This window comes from Thermobia domestica, chromosome 7, assembly GCF_964235325.1.
Source record: "Thermobia domestica chromosome 7, izTheDome1.hap1.1, whole genome shotgun sequence".
Lineage (NCBI taxonomy): Eukaryota > Metazoa > Arthropoda > Insecta > Zygentoma > Lepismatidae > Thermobia > Thermobia domestica.
Window position 1 is genome coordinate 52689543 of NC_137460.1, and position 21522 is coordinate 52711064.

General features: G+C 34.9%; 1 protein-coding gene across 4 annotated transcripts in view; it reads right to left on the reverse strand.

The window, feature by feature from the left end:
- The window catches only part of Flo1 (flotillin-1), a 47031-nt gene that overhangs the window by 18481 nt on the left and 7028 nt on the right, over positions 1-21522 (reverse strand). For all 4 annotated transcript variants that reach the window (XM_081764652.1, XM_081764653.1, XM_081764655.1 and 1 more), the window contains exons 3-5: positions 18429-18519; positions 6707-6850; positions 3478-3597 (exon numbers count right to left, since the gene is read on the reverse strand). In XM_081764652.1, the coding sequence (XP_081620778.1) occupies positions 3478-3597; positions 6707-6850; positions 18429-18519 (355 nt within the window). The remainder of the gene's footprint in view (positions 1-3477; positions 3598-6706; positions 6851-18428; positions 18520-21522) is intronic.

Genomic DNA, 21522 nt, shown 5'->3' on the forward strand with positions numbered 1-21522 from the left:
TGTTCCTCATCAATACAGAATTATAATATGAAATAGTAACTGGATAATACTCATTTAAAACTGGAGTAGAAATTTAGAAGTTTAATAAAAACGTTAAGCAGTCCAGTGACTGAACCATTACCTATTGAAGGAAAGTATTCCATTATATTTAAAAATTACTAACAAATCCTACTATTCTACTTGCTTACTTAAATTTAATAAAAATTAACTCATATTTACTAGATTTTACTACTTTGAAAGCAAACAACAAAATATATTTCAAAAAAAGGTCTTTCTGGTCAAGTCACGAGTTCAAGCGATCTCTTTTCTGTTAATCATCGCTACAAATTTAATTTTCATCCTTCAATTCAAAGCACTCACAAGCTTATATAGGCTGATCACGAGCTCAATTTCATATAGGATAACAAACTTCTAACTGAACATACTAGCTGAAGACAATCACAAGTGTGCTAAATTGGGTGAATCTACTGTAAAAATTTGCTTTTAAAAGCCTATTACAAAAAGATGAATGTGTTGATTAAATATCTATGTTGTGTAGACAACTGTGCATACATTTTTACGAAGTTCTCACAATATCTAACTTCTGACAACTTGAAACTGAATGCAAATGAATAATTACATGCTTAATTGGTTGTTGTTCCATTAAAGAAAGAAAGAAAAAAAAATTGTCACTATACATAAACAACAAAATAATGCGGTTGTTAAAAACATGCCTAATTAGGTGTATAAAAATAATTCTGACATACCTTGGCCCCCTTTGATGCACAACATAAAGCCTCTAATTAAAAACTCAATCACAAGAAATGTAATTAAAAGTACACTAACTTATTTATAATTTTATGTAAAGAAAATTAAAATAGAAAATAAAACCACATATGAATAATCTGTCATTACAAATAATTCTCATGCATACTATCATGTAACCTGCTTCTAATTAAACATCTGATCAGATTATGCAACATATTTGTTAGTTGAACTCCTTACTATGAACACTTGCTAACTCTTTCCATGAACATTCGCACACATATGATCTATCACACAAATATGGGAACTCAATTATGTTCTTTTACGTAATTAAATTAATAAAATATAATAATTAATAATTAAATTAATAATAATGAAACTCGAAAGAAAGAAGACGGTCCATGTAAATTTAAAACAGTTTCAAGCAGAAACAATGAAGCAAGTATCGAGGAAATAAGTATATTTGGTTTTTAAATTTCTATTTAGCTGATCTTGTGAATAAAGAGTAGAAATCAAGATAGACTGATGTCATCAATCAATATTCAAAAAGTAACATTTTAGCATTACTGTACTCTAAATCACCCTTCATGAAATAAAGATAGATTACATACTTTTTATGTGTCATAAGTAAGAAGAGTTTAAACGATTTTAAATTATTTATATTTCCGAAGCAAATATTTCTCCCTATAACATTCATTTCACTATGGAAGAGGGATGAAAATTCAACTTTGTTAAATTACCTTCTAAATATATATTTCTATGTGCTTCTAATATAGTGTGAAATAGTATATCAGAATGACTAAGAATTGGAGAATTTGCCTAAGTGGGGAAAAAAAAAAAAGCCACTTGTGAATCAATTGTTAGAGCAGTTAACAACTTAGCATTTGGTCTGAGAGGCATGATATCTGAAGTTCGCACACGTTTGTAAGTATATGAGCTGTATGATTCTTTAATTCTGGAAATATTTCCGCACAAGAATATGGATATCCATATTATATGACATTTTGCGCAAGTTCAGTATAAATGTTGATCGAATCTAAATTTTCAGAGGATTCAAGTAGAATTATTTTCCATCGTGATAAGGGTTAAGAATACAGATAGAAAATGGCATGAGATATACTACTACAGAAGTAAATTCTCACTAATGCTGGATAGCTATTTTCTATTCTTAAACAGATTGAGAATAAATTCTGCCTGCATCCTCCCCCCCCCCCAAAAAAAAAAAAAAAAAAAAAAAAGCGAATGGAACTGAAAATCATTAAATAAATAACTTTATGAATCTTTCATCTTGAATTTCCTGGGGGTGATCCGTACATAAGCCATTGAGCAAAATGTGAACGAAGCAAATTTCCAATTCTTATATTCCAAATAGGGTAAAATCATTACAAATATAACGGAATATCAACTGAAGCTGTACTTACTAAAAGCACCCAGATGGAAGATTTCATCCTGCATGTTTCAGCAAAGAATTATTGCTTTCTTTAGCAAGTATCATTTCAGAAGCTTAAGTTACTAGACGAACCACATTACTGCTGACTATTCTGAACCACATTACTGCTGACTGCTGAAAGTAACTTATGCACTTCCTGAAGTAAAGTTTTCTTATTGCTATTATTATCTATACTTTATTTATAAAAAAATCTTAGTGTGACTACTGCGATCTCCTATATTCTGTGAACGAACCTATTTCCTGTAAAACTGGCAATTAATAATTAAAGAATCATTGATCTGAAGTCTCACTTGTTTTACCCGTCGGTAATTGAACTTACATTAAAACTGACATTTAAAAAAATAAGGCACATATTTAAAATTTGTCCGTTTTCTTAATCCACGTTCAGTTACCAGAGTAACAAAACTGGGGTAGGGTAAAACAAGTAACATTTTAAATTAATATTTCATATTAATCGCTGGTTTTACACAAACATGTTTGTTTGCAGGCTAGACATGGCCACAGTTACACGGGGAATTAAAAAAAATCTGGACGTGTATAATTATTTTTTACATTTAAGGATAATGAACACTGATGTAGTCCATTTAGCAACGTTGTTTGAAAGGATGTGTGCTGAAGCAAGGCAGGAAGGCAATAAATCTGCTGAAGCATCTATGGTGAAATTCGACATCTGGGTGCTTTGGTAAGTACAGTTTAATTTGCATCCTAACAAATCATTACACATCTTTGGATTATTTTCTGATTAATGCACGTGCTTTCTAAATTTTGACTAATTCCCCTTACTATATGGATGACTCACTATCACTAAATTTTGATATATTGAAATAAACGTGTCTTTATTGCACGAAAGTCAATTCATTACGGGCCTACTTTATTTTTATGATTTCCATCTGAATGACTACTGTATGTACTGCTCGATTAATTCTAATAGTTTAAATAAACGTGGGACACAGCAGAGAAAAAGAAAGAATGATGGTTTCTGGTTTATTTCCCTAAGTATCACTTTTATAAAGAGTATCAAAACATACGTTATCTATTTTCTAATGTATCTATACTCTATATATTTGGCATTTCATACATTTCTATCTGCGATAACAAGAAACAAACACACACTCATACAACTAGTCCTAGTCGTCAAATATGCACACACAACGAGCGACCACTTATAATTGAAGTTATTCTCAGCTCTACATTATGCATTACATTCTAATAAAATACACTAAATACATGGGGTTTATCACATATACGATAGGTACTCAGTCCTTATCAAATGCTGCTCTTACCTCTTCATCTCGTATGTCCTTCAATGTATATGATACAACAGTAATACCCATATTGACTAGATCAGATGACGCAACTTCGAAAACTTGCTTGCTAAATTTCTTTCTGTCCTTGTAGATTTCCTGTAAGAATAAGTGCAACGATCACACGTTAGAAAATCTGTTCGGTTGAGTTGATTTTAGTTTATTGTCCCTTTCAGCAGCGAGGCTATATGAGACGTGGACCTACTGATTAACGTGGAATCCGAACCACATGAGCTCCCGCCGGGAATCGAACTCGGGTCTCCCACGCCAAAGGCGCTACGCTATCCACATAGCCACGAAGGAGCTCGAAAATCTGTTCAGTTTCCACTACTGTGCAATATGAAATATTTCTAAACGCAGTTAACTCTATGGTTCACAGAAACACCGAGGTTCATGGAATTATCAAAACAACGCCATTTTCGATACATTCAAAGATCACACTCATACAGGTTCCCAACTAAATTCCAAAATTAAGCAGTATGAGACTAGTGTTTTGAATTATGAGGTCCGTACCAAAAATACTGGTGATGTAGGTCCGAAAACACGTGAGACAATTTAATGAAACTGCAGATGATTGAACTTCAGACTTTAAAGTCAGAACTGTGCCAAATTGCAAATTTCTAATCGCAGTATTTTTTTTTCTTTCTTCAGATGCGTCACTAAGGAAAAGTTCTTTTGAACATAGCATAGACGTTTTCCATGAAAGGGCAACGAGTTGTCATAAAGTTTTTGTCTGCACGAGGTGAAAAGGTTATGGATGTTTACAGGTTGCTGAATTATGTGTATGGGAACAGTACTTGAAGATAATACTGTTCGGAAGTGGGTGCGTGGATTTACGGGGAGAGAGGATCAACGGATGATATGCCACGGATTGGACACCCAAATTGTGTGACAATTCCTTAAAACACTGTCCGTGTTGAGAATCTGATAACAGAGGATAGATGGTAGTTGCAGAAATCTGTAACCTAACAAGGTTCTCACATGGCACAGTGGAAGGCATACTGGCTGACCACCTGAAGCGGAGAAATGTCAGTTCACATTGGGTCCTTAGAGTTGGATGAGTTGAAGAAAGTGTGCAGCTGTCAATAGATAATGCTTTGACTTCGTGATCACTATGGAAGACTGGTTTGCTGTAAGGACTTGTGACACAACACTGATGATGGTAAGGTTAAAGTCATGCTCATAATAAAATGCGTAGAATTTGTGTCTTCATTACAATACACATTAACGCCCTTTCTTAGGGTAGAAGAATTAGCATTATTTATGCGTTATATTGTTATTTTAAGAAAAAAAAAATATACGGATATAGTAAAGATTTGTTCCGATTTACAGATTGTGGTTGAACGGATATATGGAACATATTGGAAATGGCGATTTGCTTAAACATATTATTTCTAGTAGTAGTAGTAGTAGAAGAAGAATCGAAGTTAGAAACAATTCCACAGTTGCTAGGAAACAGTAACGTTTGTTCTTGACCAGTCATATTTATGACCCATACTAAGGATGTGCCTTACGTAATTGTTTGCTAAACACGTCACGTTCCCAGACAGTACGAATAAAGGTTGATACGGCTGACGTCATTTTATAAACATGTAGTTGGCATTTCATCTTTCTGTAGCGTGTGCTGTGAAGAAAGTCATCTCAACTCTAAGACCGAGAGAAAATGAATATTTTTAATGTTATACATCGAAGTATCAATATTGCAAAGGATAAAAAGTTTCTTAATTTACTTAGCCGGAATTGAACCCAGTACCTAAAACTTCTGAAAAATGAAATGAAATCTTTGAGTTTTACGTCCCACGATTATGCCGGCTAGATTAAAGGAGAAGGTGATAATGAGAAATGAATGAAATGGTGAAATGAAGAAAGTGAGAGGAAGCGGGAGAATCCCGAGGAAACCGACACACACGGTGTTTGTCCCCGAAACCGACACACACGGTGTTTGTCCCCCGCGAGTTCACTTGGCGGGGGCTGGGATCGAAACCGGAACCCCACATTAAACTTATGAAACCGACGCTTAAGCCACTACTCGAAGACATTACTCTAAAAGGAAAGAAGACTAAGTGAAACATATTTAGCAAATTGCACACTTTTATGATTTTAATGTTGTAATAACGATGAAAGGCAACAGAAATGATATAAAATAAAAAATGTCAAGGGAAAGCTCTATATATATATATATATATATATATATATATATGTCGATGACTGCTTTGAAATATGGAAAAGTACTAAGAGAACTTACGAAATTCGTGAGAGAAATAGAGGAAGTGGAAAAAGACACTGAGTTGGAATTGGAAAAGTATGCCATTGGATTCCTGGATATGGAGATAAACAGGCAAAAGGCAAGTTGATTACAGAATGGTACCAGAAGAGCTTTTTATGAGGAAACTATTGTGATCAAATGAGTGATGTGACTCGTGCAACGAAGAACTTAGAGGAAAGACTACGCTACCTAACAGTTATAAAAGCAGACAAAAATATATAAGAATTTCACAAGCAACTAGGGATGAATGAATATGACATACAGAAGCTGACGATGGAAAGGAGAAAAGCGGAAGAATAAGGATAAGAGCAAGGAAAGGGAAAGAGAAAGGCATAGTGGGGTATAGAGAGTATGAGAAAGAATGCTGAAATAATAAAGGAAGTACTTACAGAAAATGGGTAATGCCTCAACATATTTGTAAGAGACTTAACAGACGTAATATATGAAAGGAGAAAAAGAGAGCCAAGAGAAGTTGATGGAGAGAAAAGGAATGATTTACATGATACAGTGTAAAGAATGTGACAGTTATATAGGCAAAACACAAAGAAAGCTAAAAGAGCATGTAAAGCAGCATAAGGACGATATGAGGTTAGGAGGAAAAATGAATGCCATTTCTAAACATGTAAGGGATACGAGGCATTACATAAATTGGTTTGAAGACAAAGTATTAGGCCGACAAAGTAAATTAGTAAGGAAATGGAAGGAGGCCATATTATAAGTGTTGGTGAAATTGTTATACATCGCTATTTTAATAAAAACATTACGTTTTGGTTAGAGGCTGTGTGTTATTTCTGTTTTGAATTACTAAAGAAAAGTTAACATGAACCAGATATAAAAATAGTAACCAATGTTTCTAGCCATTATCGTTTTTATTTATCATAGTTACATTTTTCAAAGCACATTGACGACGTATAAATAGCTACCAAAAATATGAATACTTACTTCCACAGTCATGCTACCCATAATAGCTCTCTGATGGCCTTCCAACGTGACGAGGGCAACCTGCTGAATTTCATGTTCATTCTTGCCTAAAAATTGTTCACACGCTGCAATTAACATTTCTTCATTCTGGCCCTGGATTTTAACCTATTTTTGACAAGTAATTAAAAAGAAAATTATTTTACCATCAAAGAAAGTTCACGCAAAGAATAATAGAAAACCACTCTTTTGGAGACGACATTATCAAGCAATTAGTTAATAATACATATATATCGCCCAACTTTTGTGTGTACAAATATATTACAATTACACACATTTTATATTTCCCCCCCTGGTAATCCAGTAGTTTGTAACGGATCGTTCTGATCACGTGGCACTGATTCTTACAGTTTTGAATCGTGCGCATTGTTTAATATTGCACGATGAAAAAAAAAAAAAAAGCTTTTGTTTGTATACATTATTAGTATTTACTATTTCACAGTGTACAACTATATTCTACTGTAACTGCTGTATCTGGTACTCACCCGTTCGTATATTTTGTTGGATTGTATTTCTCAGTTAAATCTTGTAAGCAAGTTAGTACGATGCCTTTTATTGATGTACTTACTGCTACAGATTGATAAGCTATGCATGCAAATGGCGGCATCCAAATAACGAGATCTCAGACAATTTGACTATAAATAAGGGAAATTGTGAGAAAATTTAAAATATTATATATATATATATATATATATATATATATATATATATATATATATATATATATTGCTTTTCAAGGACTATGAATGACTAGACGTTTTTCTTTTCTTCAATATCTATGGAATTTTAATCAGAATTTAGGTACTGTTAAGAATATTACTCTATTAGTATAGCAAATGGTGTCGAACAGTGCATGAGCGTTGATGGCTATAATTGTTTTTTGTTTTTTAATTGGTGCTTGTCGTTTATAAGTATGGGCAGCGGAAATTAATACCAACAAACAACTGACGAGCGAAATCCGGAAGATGAAGCAAAGAAATAGTGATGTGTAAAATAAATATTTTATAAACTTTGGGATTAAATAACTTGGTATCAATATTTATTTAGGAATTACAGGAGTAAATTTTGAATGTTAAATATGACTCAGAGAAATAATATTCTTACAGAGATGAAAATTCTAGTTTGTTGATAGTGCGGCATTAGTTGTTAGGTGTGACGTAGGTGTAAACATTTTGAAAAATATCTCTGACGTGTTGGGACGAATCCTGCTATTATTTGATTTGAGCTAAAATTATATTGGGGTTATTTAATCTATGCAAAATTATTGATTGGAAATCTTGATAATGACAATAGAAAAAATAAAATAATCTGAGTGGTAGTGTTGGCTGGTTTAAATCAAGATGGTTTAAACAAACAAACAAACAAACAAACAAAAAAAAATGTTCATAAAAGTGTAAGTTTTCGTAAAATCTTGATGAACACACATTTGTGGGTTATCACGTTTCACTCCCGCATATTATTCGTATTATATTCAGACCTAAATTTCCCATTCATTACTCGAAGAGATTATACACAAAAGCAACTTTTGTTTTTTTAATAAGTTTATAAATATTCCTTTTGTAATTTTTTGTAGTTTGTTATTTGTTATACAATTGCAATCAAAGAAATTCTAAATATTGTTTCGTTTTAATAATGTTTACTATTGATGCAATACATAGAAATGCCGTACCTTTTTTTGGGGAGGGGGAGGGAGATGATCATTCAGACCCCACGAGAGGTATTTATTGAAATCAGAAGTATCTTTTGTAACTATTTATGTATATATGGTTCAGAGCCAGTGGCGGAGCCAAGAGAGGGTTTGGGGGGCACGCTCCTTTGCTCAAATTCTTGCCCCCCCATACAGAGTGATACTGTTATAGGTCGACAAACGGTGAGTTGACAGTGTCCACAAGTGAAACTACTACCGAAACATCTCTCGACAATAGAGTTACCAACTGCAGAATACCATATGTTGCAATAGTCTCCGAGTAAAAAGCTGAAGGATCGTTTTTTGTTTGTAGTATAGCAAGATCTAATTCATCGAAATCTGTAATGTGTATGCATTGACCTCACTATCTGAACGTTCCTTTTAACCTCTGTCCCTTATCTGGTTATTATCTTTGTTTTCGACAAAGATTCAATAAATAAATAAATAAATAAATAAAAAGCAAAATCAGTCGGCATTCTCATTCGCTTGCTTACTTACAAATAGCATGCACTGCAGTAAAACACTGCACTTATGTTGGACGAAAGAAGTTTTCGTACACTAAGTAATCAACTTCCATTGATTATGGCGACATAGAGCAAATGCATAACATCCATTAAATAATTTGGTAATATTATTATTATCAAATAATATCGAGCTGTCTTGTTTATGATACAGTAAAAAAAATAGAGCAGAAGTTTTTTATTATTATTTCTGTAATTCTTTCTGTTCGTATCCCAATCGTTCGAAAAAAATAAGCTACTGAATACTACCAACACTTCCTAGCCCTATTTGCTACTGATACTGGTTCTTCTTCTTGACTACCTTCTGGTCTTGTCTCTAGTACGTCTAATTTCCTAACGCTCATGGCCGTTGGCAACTCTATAGAAACTTTCTGCTGCAATGTTAACAAGCGATACTAGCGATCTTCAAGGAAAACGGAGTCAGCGCTTGGTGAACCTATACTACTAACTAAAGCCTGGGGAAATGGGGTTAACAAAAATCGGTGATTCTTTATAAATAAATCGTTCAGAACTATTTTCTTTTAAACGGTTTTAACTAGCTTAATCCCAAAACTGTTACTACTAGAGAAATTCCAAATTTTATCACAGAGCCAATGCTACAATCTCCTGATTACTAACCATCAGGTAAGATACCGAGATGATACAACTTGGTCGCGGCAATAATGCTATTTTGTGTAAAAGTGGTAGTTACTCCCGTGACCAGGTTGTATCATCCCGTTATATGATGTTTAGTAATCAGAGATATATCAGGAGTTTGTGGAACTGGTCCCCAGATATTCCTTCAGTAAGTTCAGCCGGTGAATACCCATTTTTATCACAGATTTATATTTGTTCATCATCAAAATATGCATTTCTGAGAAAATTAAGCATTAAGCATTTCTGAGAAAATTACATTGTAGGAATTATGCAGAACAGTAAATCAATGACATGAATTTTCAACAGGATATACTAATTAATTCCCCTCCTTCAAATCTAATCTCAGAACTAGAGATGAAAAAAAGCAGGCTTTTTTGAATTGATGTTTTTTTGCACATAAAAAGCCGCTTTTTTTGGAGGGGGGGGGGCGAGAATTTTGGAAATTTTGACTTTTTTCATGATTTTTCTATTTGAATAGCTTTCTTATAGTATACTCTAAAGTTAAATAAAATTTCATGACGTAAATACCATATTTCGCTCTGGAATTCACCATCATGATGGATGGAACACATGTTTTATGAATTAAAGCAAACATACAGTACGTAGTGTTTGAGGGCAATTGCAGAGGATATTTAACTTTATTTTAACTTCTGAGTTATCGACATTTTTTTCTTCTCTACCTCATTTCCTTTTCTGTCATCCGTGTTTCATTTTTTAGAGATTAGCAGGCCTATTCTAGCTTCTAGTACGTAAGTTAAACTTATGTTTTTCAATATATCCGTCAGAGCGTACGTTTGTCAGTATATCTGTCAGAGCGTACTTCCACATTTTTGTTATACTGTAGCTGTGCAATGATTTAGCAATAATATTCCGGATACAACCTTGAATACAGTTTTATAGAAATAATCAGCAGCGGATTCAGAAAAGTATTTTGGGAGGGTTTTTTCCATATTAACTACGATCATACGACGACACGTTCGACATCTGTACTTGTTCGTGTTATGACAAAGGTATTAGTAGAATGAATTGCAGATGTGAGATCAGAATTCCTGTTCTAGAGTGGGATTCATTCGTCGGACAGAAAGGAAGAATAAATCAGCTAAGCTCTGTTGATAAATGCGCAACTGCCGCACGAAGGAGAACAGCAGATAGGAAAGAGGCACTTGAAAGAAGACAGAGATGTTTAATTGCAGCCTCAAGTACTGACAGTGATACGATATGAAGCAATATTGTTGAGCCTGAAATGTGCAATGACAGTGACTATGTTCCTAATAATGAACCCATGGAAAATCAGCAGATCCGATTCCCTTACGAAAATTTGGCAATTACAACAGACAGATATCGAGTCAGTTCCAGGGCTGCGGCTGCTATTGTAAATGTTGCTTTGAAAGACATGGGAATCCTAGATCAGTCTAACATGTTAGATAAGAAGAAAGTGGAAAGGGAAAGAAAACGAATTGGAGAACAGCATACTTTACAATTAAATCAAAAAATGCTCAACTTGAATGTATTGGATTTGACGGGAGAAAGAATGAAACGAAAACTGCAAATGGGATGGAGCATGAAGAGCATTATGTTATAGTAAAGAAACCTGGAGATGTTTACATGGACCACGTAACTCCAGACAACGGAACTGCTCACTGCATTTCTGAAGAAATCATCACTTTCCTAGCAGATTCTGAGAGCAAAGAAACAAAGCGATATTATGTGATGGTACTCCGGTAAATACAGGGCGACGTGCAGGTGGAGTTATCCAGTTGATTAAACTACATCTCAACAAAGCACTTCAATGGATCATTTGCCTTTTACACACAAATAAGCTTCCCTTTATGCATGTTTTTGAAGTAATAGATGGTAAAAGCTCAGGGTCGCACACTTTTAAAGAGAAAATCGGGCAACAAATTAGCAAGGATTTGACTCAGTTGACAATAGTCAAGTTTGACGTAATAGAAAGCAGTGTTCAAGAAATTCCAGCAGAGGTTGTTGTCACTTTAAGCTCAGATCAAAAATACCTTTATAAAATGTGTTACAGTACTCATCGCGGCAATGTTTCAGACCAGTTAGCTAAGAGATCGCCAGGGAAAATGCATCATGCAAGATGGCTTACAAAGGCCAATAGAATACTTCGACTATATGTTTCTCTAAGTGAACCATCAGAAAACGTAAAATACCTAGTGACATTAATTATGAGAGTGTATGCGCCTGGTTGGTTTCGGATTAAATCGCATCCAAATGTATAGGAAGGAGCAAGAAACTTCTAGTATATTAGCAAATTATTAAGAGATGCTGATGATATAAAAGAACAACACAAGGAAGTTATGAAAAAGGTACTGAAAAATAATTGTTATTTTGCTCATCCAGAAAATATTCTTCTTTCAATGTTGACTGACCCAAAGAAGTATTGTAGAGAAAAGGCAATTCAGCAAATCACTGAAGCAAGACAACCTCTGGCGAACGAACAGACTTCCAGTTGCCAAAAACTTAAATTTAGAAGGAGACGATTACTTAAATATGATTAATGGGAATGTGGACCGATTATACCTCCTCCAATTCTGGGAAATGTAACCAATGAGGATCTTCAAGCTCTTGATGGACCACCTCTAATGGAGCCTATACCGTGCCATAGTCAAGGCATGGAACATGCTGTGAATTTGGTGACCCAAGCTGCTCAATTGAGAATAGGTTATATTAATAGACACAAATACATCTTAAATGTTCAAGAATCAAGAAAAACACTTCCTACATTTGACTGGAAAGGCCAGTGGTGTTAATGCATGAAGTGTTTCTGTACGTATGTTTCTTGTGTTTGGTTTGTTCTGTTGCCAAGGTGCCTCGTAAACACCGAAACGAAAAAATATAGAAATGTTTAGTTTAACATCACATTCCACTACCCTAAGCTGTATTCTATATTTTCTTACAATTAAGACTGCGGTTGTCCATTGTAACCCTCACAATCTAACTCGTAATTATGTGCTATTAAATATGAAAGAATTCTATTTTATATAATTGTATTATAGGCAATAAAATTTAACACAATACAGCCGGGTTTAAATCCATATGTCAATTAAGCTACATTTTTGGAGAGTTGTCAATTTGGTAACACTGTAATTTCTACGGATGGCAATTCTGACAATGCTTCTGTCATCTCTTCCGGTATAGAACATGGTTGTGGTAATTAGTTACAATTCATTATCTGCTTTCATTTACGAAAGACGGGTAAACGGGGAATGATCACTTTGGTAAGACATTTGGTATCCTTGAGTCCTAGGGGAATATGCTGTGCGAGGGGTAGGGGGCGTCGCACAGCTGTTCTTTTGCATTCCCTCATTCAGGGTAGCATTATTAAGTCCAGGCAATATGTGGAATACAAATGTAGAATTTCGACCCCCCCCCCCCCCTAATGTGTGTGTGAATAAGATAACTGAATGGGCATGCTGTACTATCGTATTCCAGAAATGCGATCTGGACATTTGATTGGCCAATAATAACGGGAGTTGTAGTACACTCCATGTGGTCTAAGTTGTTGAATACATGTGGTCTAAGTTGTTGAATACTGACCTCAGGAGTGACGGAGACGGAATATATGGCTATTTAGGAAGTGTTGTACTAAACACATCGGCACGATAAGATGTAGATCCAAGATTGATTCTCGGTCCAGTCGTGCATCTGGTTTCATATATACTTGAGACATATGTTACGAGGATTTGGTTGGTAATCAAGATTTTAGCCCTCTAATCAGTGCGTTTCTAAATTAATTCATTGTTAGTAGTATTTTACCCTCTTTCGGTTTCGGAAGGGGAAACACTTCTTTCTCTATCTTTGTCCATTTGTGATTTCCTAATACAGTATGCAAAACTGGATCTATCAACTTTTATTCCCATATACATATTGTCCAATGATTTTTTTTTTATCTCCCTCGCTATTTTGCTTTATTGGAAAATTTACAAATAGTAATACGAGTTGTTAACACTTGAAAGGTTTCTCATAAGTGAACTTATATGCACGTGTTTTCTGTTGTCAAATTTTCTCAAATATCAATTCGATTACACCAAACTTTATTCCTGACAGTAACTTGTTGTAGCGGATATACAATACGTAAATATAATATGGGAATTACTGTGAGTAATTAGGATGAATAATGACATTTAGTGGAATAATTAGCTATTTAATTAAAGGGGATGTACGTCTTTGTGGTCAAAATTTTCGATTTTTTGATTTATATTTTCTTAATATATGATACCTCTAGAATATTTTCCGTAAGTTTGAAGTGTATGTCTCCGGTAACCTTCTCAAAACCTACTTTAAAGGCAGATATGTGTTAAAATTTATCTGTCTCTTTTTGATATACGTCATATATTTCAATCCAATTTACTTAGAGCTTGAATGTTTTTTATCTACATTACCCAACTGTGTGCGTCATTTTTCATTGTTTATTATAGCCACGATTTGCCTCCGAAAGTTTTCATCATTAGTATATCTTTCTGCCGTTAGGAATAATTAATATTATGTACGGTAATACATAAAGTTGCACATTGAGTTCACTAACAAACAAGGAAATTAATTCTTTACAAGTATATTATGTCAAGGCAATAAGAGAATGTAAATGACTCACAAAGTACGAAAAAGGCAGTGTGGGCTATATTTTTCCATAAGTCTTCAACTGACGAAAATTGGACAAGAAATTGGAGAAGTGTATAGTCACAGACACTCTCTAGCAGCTGCAGTGATGAATACGATAAAGACTACTTTTAAAGCACTTGCAGACCCAAAATTTCCTGAAAAATTTCTACATGGCAAAACACAAATCCAAACGAAAGCTTTAATTCCTTGATCTGGCAACACTGTTTCCAAACAGCTTTAGCAGGTTCAAACGTTCTATAAACAGCGGTGTACGATGCTGCTTTATGTTTCAACAGTGGTTATTCATTGCGAATTAATGTACTGGAACAATTAGGGATAACGCCGGGAAAATTCACAATGCAAACTTTAAAGGATAGCTAAGAAACTAGCCAAAGCTGAGATGTCAATGAATGAGCTCTTAAAGGAAGCAAGAATTGAGGAAAGGAGACTTAAAAGAGCAGAAGGGGATACACAAGATGACGAAGAGTAAGGATATGGAGCATTGAGAAACATAGAAATGTTCCTGAATGCAGACCGCGTTGTGAATTTTCGTTTTGAATTTTCTCAAAATTACATTTTCCAACTTTGATGTACCTTTTTCTGAAAAAACTATTCTATTTGTTCTAGGAATTAATTCGTGCGGTTTTACAAAAGATGGCGTAACTAGCTTATTGTCCCATAGTTTCGTTGATCCAAACATGCGTTGAAAACTACTGTCATTGAGCATCTTGTTGAGTATATGTCAGTTGCTTGAAGCGGAAACAACATTTTTTCTTCAACTGAAAATGGCGCATTTTGTGCCTGATAAAGTGTTTTTGCGGGGAGTTATTCTTCATTGCTTTAACATGAAGAAAAGTGCTACCGCAAGTCATCATATTTTAGTGGAAGTGTTTGGTGACCATGCTCTAGCTGAGCGAACGTGTCAGAAGTGGTTTGCACGGTTTAAAGGTGGTGATTTCAGCTTGGAAGACCAAAAGCAATTTGGACAGCCAAAAGAATTTGAAGATGAAGAATTGAGAGCATTGCTTGATCAGGATTCGTGTCAAACGCAGGACGAACTTGCAGAAGCATTTGGAGTTGAGCAAACAACAGTTTCCAAACGTCTCAAAGCCATAGGAATGATTCAAAAGATGTCTTATTGGGTTTCACATGAATTGAAAAGAAAGACGTTGAAAGAAGAAAAACCGTTTGCGAATTGCTGCTTCAAAGACAGAAAAGGAAGGGATTTTTGCATCGAATTGTAACTGGTGATGAGAAGTGGATTCATTACGAGAATCCTAAACGAAAAAAGGCCTGGGTGAAGCAAGGTGAACCAGGTCCTTCACAACCGAAACGAGATATTCATTGTGCAAAGGTTATGCTGTATATATGGTGGGATTTGAAACGTGTGGTGTACTATGAACTTCTGAAACTTGGTGAAACTATTAATGGACACCGCTATCGACAACAATTAATGCGTTTGAAGCAAGCTCTGGCCTGAAAACGACCAGAATGGAATAACAGGCATAATAAACTTATTTATCAAGATGATAACGCTCGACCACATGTCGCAAAACCGGTCAAAACCTATTTGGAAAATGTCGGATGGAAAGTGTTACTCCACCCGCCATATTCACCAGACACTGCTCCGTCTGACTACTACTTGATCGATTGCATGAATAACGATTTGATTGGACAGCGGTTCACTTCTTCAGAAAATATCGAAAAATGGATCTTTGATTAGATTGCGTCAAAAGATGAGGAATTCTTTCGACACGGAATCCGTAAATTGCCTGAAAGATGGGAGAAAGTAGTGGCTAGCGATGGACAATATTTTTGTTAACGTATTCATTTACTTTGTTTTTGAAATAAAGCTTCAATTTTTATTAAAAACCGCACGAATTAATTCCTAGACCAAATATGTAATACAACGAAACTTGGCCCAAATGTTGCTTATATTTAGTTGTATTTTGTGAACCAGAATTATTATATTACTCCTGTAATTGTTTATTATAGAGTCGGATCTACCATAAATAAAAGATGTAGGAAAAACAACAAAATTTCATAAATCTGTCACAAGCAAACTATTTAAAGTAAATTAATAATTTTGGTTCACAACAATCACATTAGCAACTAAAATAAGTGGTCCAAATTTCCAGAAAATACAATCTATAGTTTCCGAGAAAAAGGTGCATACATACTTTTCCGTTGTCGCAATTTAACTAGCCTGTCATACGCACAGTAGGGAAGCATATGATCAAAAAACGTGTACAGATGTAGTATATCCCACTATGTATGTATACACTACAATTTGGATGCGTAACGTGAAACCAATGCAGAATATGGCTACTAGAGTGCGACAATACCAACAGCCGTACATCCCTCCTTAAAATGACGCGATATGATAAAAGAACGAATAAAATATACGTATATCAATGCTGTAAATAAAGTATAAATAATTAATTACCTTCGCTATAACACTCTTTTCATGAAAGTAGGTTATATGTTAATGTACGTTACACAGAGTATAATTATGACGGAACTTATACGGCTCAATTATTATATAGATGTAATTGTGTCACTATGAGAACAGTGATAAAGTGACAAAACTGTATTCGAGATTATGATCTGATGCTCGTGCTATTGTTAACCCTTTTAAGATATATCGTAGTTTTTACTACCAAATGATAGTGTCTTCAAAATTCAATTAAAAGAGAACTAAGAAAGCTATTTAGTTCGGTTGTTTTAATTTTACAAGAGAGGAGGCTTTAAAGAAAGCCTTGGAAGGGTCTATACGCTTCCGAGCGTCGGAACATAGGGGTGTATGACGTCATAATTTTACAAATTCCCTTTTCTTAGTGAGGTTTAACTTCAACATTGTTTAGTGAGCTTCTCTTTAATCCTAGATTTCTGACGTTTTACACAAACAATCAGTGGACCTTTAGCTTTTATCTGAATTTTTTCGGATCTCTTTGTCAACACAGAAGGCGGGTTCAGGGGGGTTAAAATGGTAAAAAAAAAAGGGACCAAAAATCCCACTTTCTTGACCAAAAATCCCACTTTCGATATTATTGCTCCGCTCGGGTTCATGATAGGGACATCCGAGTAGTACTTTCTGAAAGCCTACTCGATTCTGAACAAAACGACGTATGAATCATCATCCTACAATAATTAGGGACGAGTCAGGAAATTTTTAAAGTTTCTATAGGATCTTTAGGAAATTCTGGGGATATTCACAGAAGAGGGAAATATTTTTTCCCGCCCTTAGTGTTGAAGATAGGAGATTGGTACTTGTCACAAGTAATTAGTATCACAAGTACTATTTTTGCAAGTGATTTCCAGATCTGTATGTTTATCCAGGGCCGCGCCAGAGACTCAAATTGGGGAAAAAGAGATTTTTCACAAAACTCCCTATTTTCCTCAACTTTTCCCTCCTTAGGAACGTCCGAGGGACATGTGAGTGGTACTGTCTGAAAGCCTACACTATTCTGAAGAGAACGGCGTATGAGTCGTGATCCTACAATAATTAGGGACGTGTCAAGAAATTTTTAAATTTTGTATGGTGCATTTTAGGGAAATTTTGGGCATTTTTTGATGCTCTCCCAACATAAGTAAAAATTTTTCCCGCCCTTACTATTGAAGACAGGAAATTCTAATTTGTCACAAGTAATTAGTACACTACGTAGTATATTTCAAGATTGTTTTCAGGTTTGTGCGCAGACCCGGGGGTCTCAAGGGGCCCCAAACTTTGAAGGTTTTTTTTTTTTTTTTTTTTGTAAAAAAAATCCCGATTTTCTTTCAAAAAAGTCGCCTCAGGGACATGTGAGTGGTACTGTCTGAAAGCCTACTCTATTCTGAACAAAACGACGTATGATCCATAATCCTACGATAATTAGGGATGATGCTGTACCTTCTTGACTGAAAGTCAACAAAACACACACACACATAAAAAAAACATATCTTAAAAGGGTTAACCAAAGACTGTACAAACTTTATAAACGAAAAATAAAACTACTGATAATATTGAATTTCACATTTCATCCTAAACCTCTGCATATTTAATTAGTGAGTTTAATAAATCATGCTATTATGGAATATCGTTTCAACTTACGTAGTTGTATTCTCATTCTGGGAAATGTCTGTTTTATGAGATTGTATTTAATTTTACAATCAATAATTCCTTGTATTATTACTATTGTTAGCTTTATTCTATCCATTACAATATATGAAACAAAGTAGATACCTGTGCAATTCCTGTTACCGATATAGGAACACCCTGGCTTGTATAGACGGTAGGACTTTCAACCTGGAGAGTCATTGTATTCAACGATATTCTGCAAACATAAAAGTAGAAAAATGAACTAAGAAAATATATCTGAATTAAAAAGTATAAAAGAATGATTGTAAAAAAGAACGTCTACAATAAATTCCCGTACTACAGTCTACAATATTGTAAAGAGAATATAAATATGAGAAAATTATAGTACTATAACCAATTCGGAGTTTAATTATATGTCAACAAAAAAGACTGTGGCAACTAGGACTCAGGAACATATAAGAGACTGAAAAGACTACGATCCTGCTGTATCAGGCCTATCCATACATCTATTCATATCAAAGCATATTATCAAACAACTTCAAAAGAAATAAAGAACCTAACTTAATCAGGATAGTGTTTCACTTCGCAAAAATTGGGATATATTAACGAGCTTAGGAACACATGGATAAATTACTAATCAATAATTTGGATCTGAAAATAACCGTACAAACACATTCTTCATACCGAACTTGTAAAAACGTTTTTACAGCAATTTTTGATACTAGTCAAAATTTACGAACATAGATGGTTGGAAACGGTTTCGTTATGAAAATTACATTTTTGTTCTTTTATTTTAATTACTGCATTATTACTTGCGTTATTCTCAGAAATTTAATTAGTAAACTTCAATGTTTGGGCAGATTTGGAAGTTTTTCACTTTTGGCAGAATTTTTCAAAACTTTGGAGAAAGTGTAAAATTAATACGTAAATACATAGCAATTTGATTTCATAGGTAGTTTGACCTGGACGGAGATGTCAGCAAACAAGTACAGACGTTGAAATTAATCGGTGTATAATTAAACTCCAAATATGCTACGGTAAAGCACTACAATTTTCTCATAATTATATACACAAGTCTGCATGTAAACCTTAACATTTGTTGTAAAGACTCTTTCGTATCAATTTTACTCTATTGAAGAATGTAATTTGTTTCTCATTTCTTACTATATACAAGCATTATTTGTATGAAAAAATTTACGATTACTGACTTGATAAATGTAAATAATTAAAAACAAACGTCAGGAAATTAATAAAAAGTACATTTTTCCAGTAATACTCACTTGACTACTTAACTCTCTTGTAATATACAAATATTTCTCAATTTAATGAAAATATTCCACGTCTCAGTTGGCAAAGCTTAGGCGGTGACTGCAACGGAAGCCTGCTGCGATGGTGTGTTAGGACAAACTCCGTACTGCATGAGGATCAGTACAACGGCACTATACAGTGGACTGAACACACGGTGATAATGTAACATGGGCGAAATCCCTTATTACCAAAGAGGGCAACGTGTTGTCACTCGTTTATGTGGTGAGAGAATGACGAAAGTGACAAACGTATTAGGTGCGCCGCGAGGGATACTGTCCAGGGTGATGACTTACAAAACTCACCGTAAAACTACATCGGCGAAAAGGAACAGTCGTTAAAGAAAACCCTCAATAACGATTTCGCCGAGCAATAAAGCGGATTATCATTCAGAACCGTCGTGTGACTATGGTGCAAGTGACAGGAACCCAAGCAGCACCTCTCTGAGCCTGTGTCAACAATCACAGTCTACCGCGAATTCTACGACATGGACATAGGGATCGGGTAATACGAGCGAAACCGCTGATAAAGGACCATAACGTTTTCCCACGACGCGAACTTGCAGCATGGACCGTTGTTGACTGGAAACGTGAGATATAATAGGGTGAGTTAAGGCGGTTCTGTTATGCTATGGGTCACAATATTCTAGTTTTCACTGCGCCCTGTGCTGATGCTGATCGGTCAGGTCACTGCCCGTGATTATGTCGCCATTTTAAAGGAATTGTACATTCTACGGTTGAGATATTTCCGGGCAAAGACACCATATTCCATTTGACAATACGCCCATTTATTCAGCTGGAAAAACGTGGTTTGAGGAACACTAGGATGAAATTTAACATCTCCCCTGACCCACTCAATTCCAGGATCTGAACATAATTGAACTCTTTTGGATACAAACCCAGTGTAGATTTTCGCCTCCATCCTCTCACTCAGAAGCGAGTAATACACTGCACGCAGAATGGTGCAATATTTCACTTGCTGCCACTGCGACCTCTTTGACTCGATTCTACATCGCATCACAGCTGTACTTTGGGCGCAAGGTGGTCCAATGCCATATAAATCTGTTAAGATGCACATTTGTGTGTGTGGGGGGGGGGGGGGAACATTAAATTGTCAAGTATCGTCTCCATTATATGAATACAATTTCAAAGTCAAAACCAGTTTTTCGTAACACATACAGACTCAAGGTTTCTCAGTATATATATATATATTGTTCGTATATATGAGTTAGGTGCTCAAAAGGAGTTAGGCTGATGAGGTTTTCAAACAGGAAAGATATGTCAATGAAGAAGTTACCGGCCACAAATATTGGACGAGAAGTACAGATAAGTTATTTACGAAGACCCAAGGAAAGTGTTAGGAGTTAATTGCCTCTCCGGGGACTCAGGTTTCTTGCTAGCATTCATTTTGAATTGTACACACACACAGTATTTCAACATGCAGTTTTCGTTGTATATGTTTTTTATTATTATTATTATTTTAATTTTGTATATTTTAAGTAAACATTCCTTTTTTTTCAGTTCCAGTTCCAGTTTTTCGGGTAACATTCCTTTTTCATTCCAATTTGATTTAAATATTCTTTACTTGTTTAAAATTTTATTTAACATTTTTTGCTGAATTTTAAAGTAATATTGAAATAAAAAATATGATATGAAATGAAATTAAATCTTACGTTGCATGGTTATGCCGGCTGGGCTAAAGGAGATAGTGATGAGAAATGAATAAAATGAAAATGGGAGGAAACACGAGGACCCCGAGAAAACCCACCCACACGCTGTTGAAAAAAATATGTCTATCAAAATAAGATATTCGAAACATTTCTAAAAATATCTTTCCATTATTAGGTTCTAATTATTTTTTTCCACCTGCTTTCGAGACCCCATGTAGGGGACCCGACCCCAGGTTGAGAAAACCCGCACTACACTATTTACAG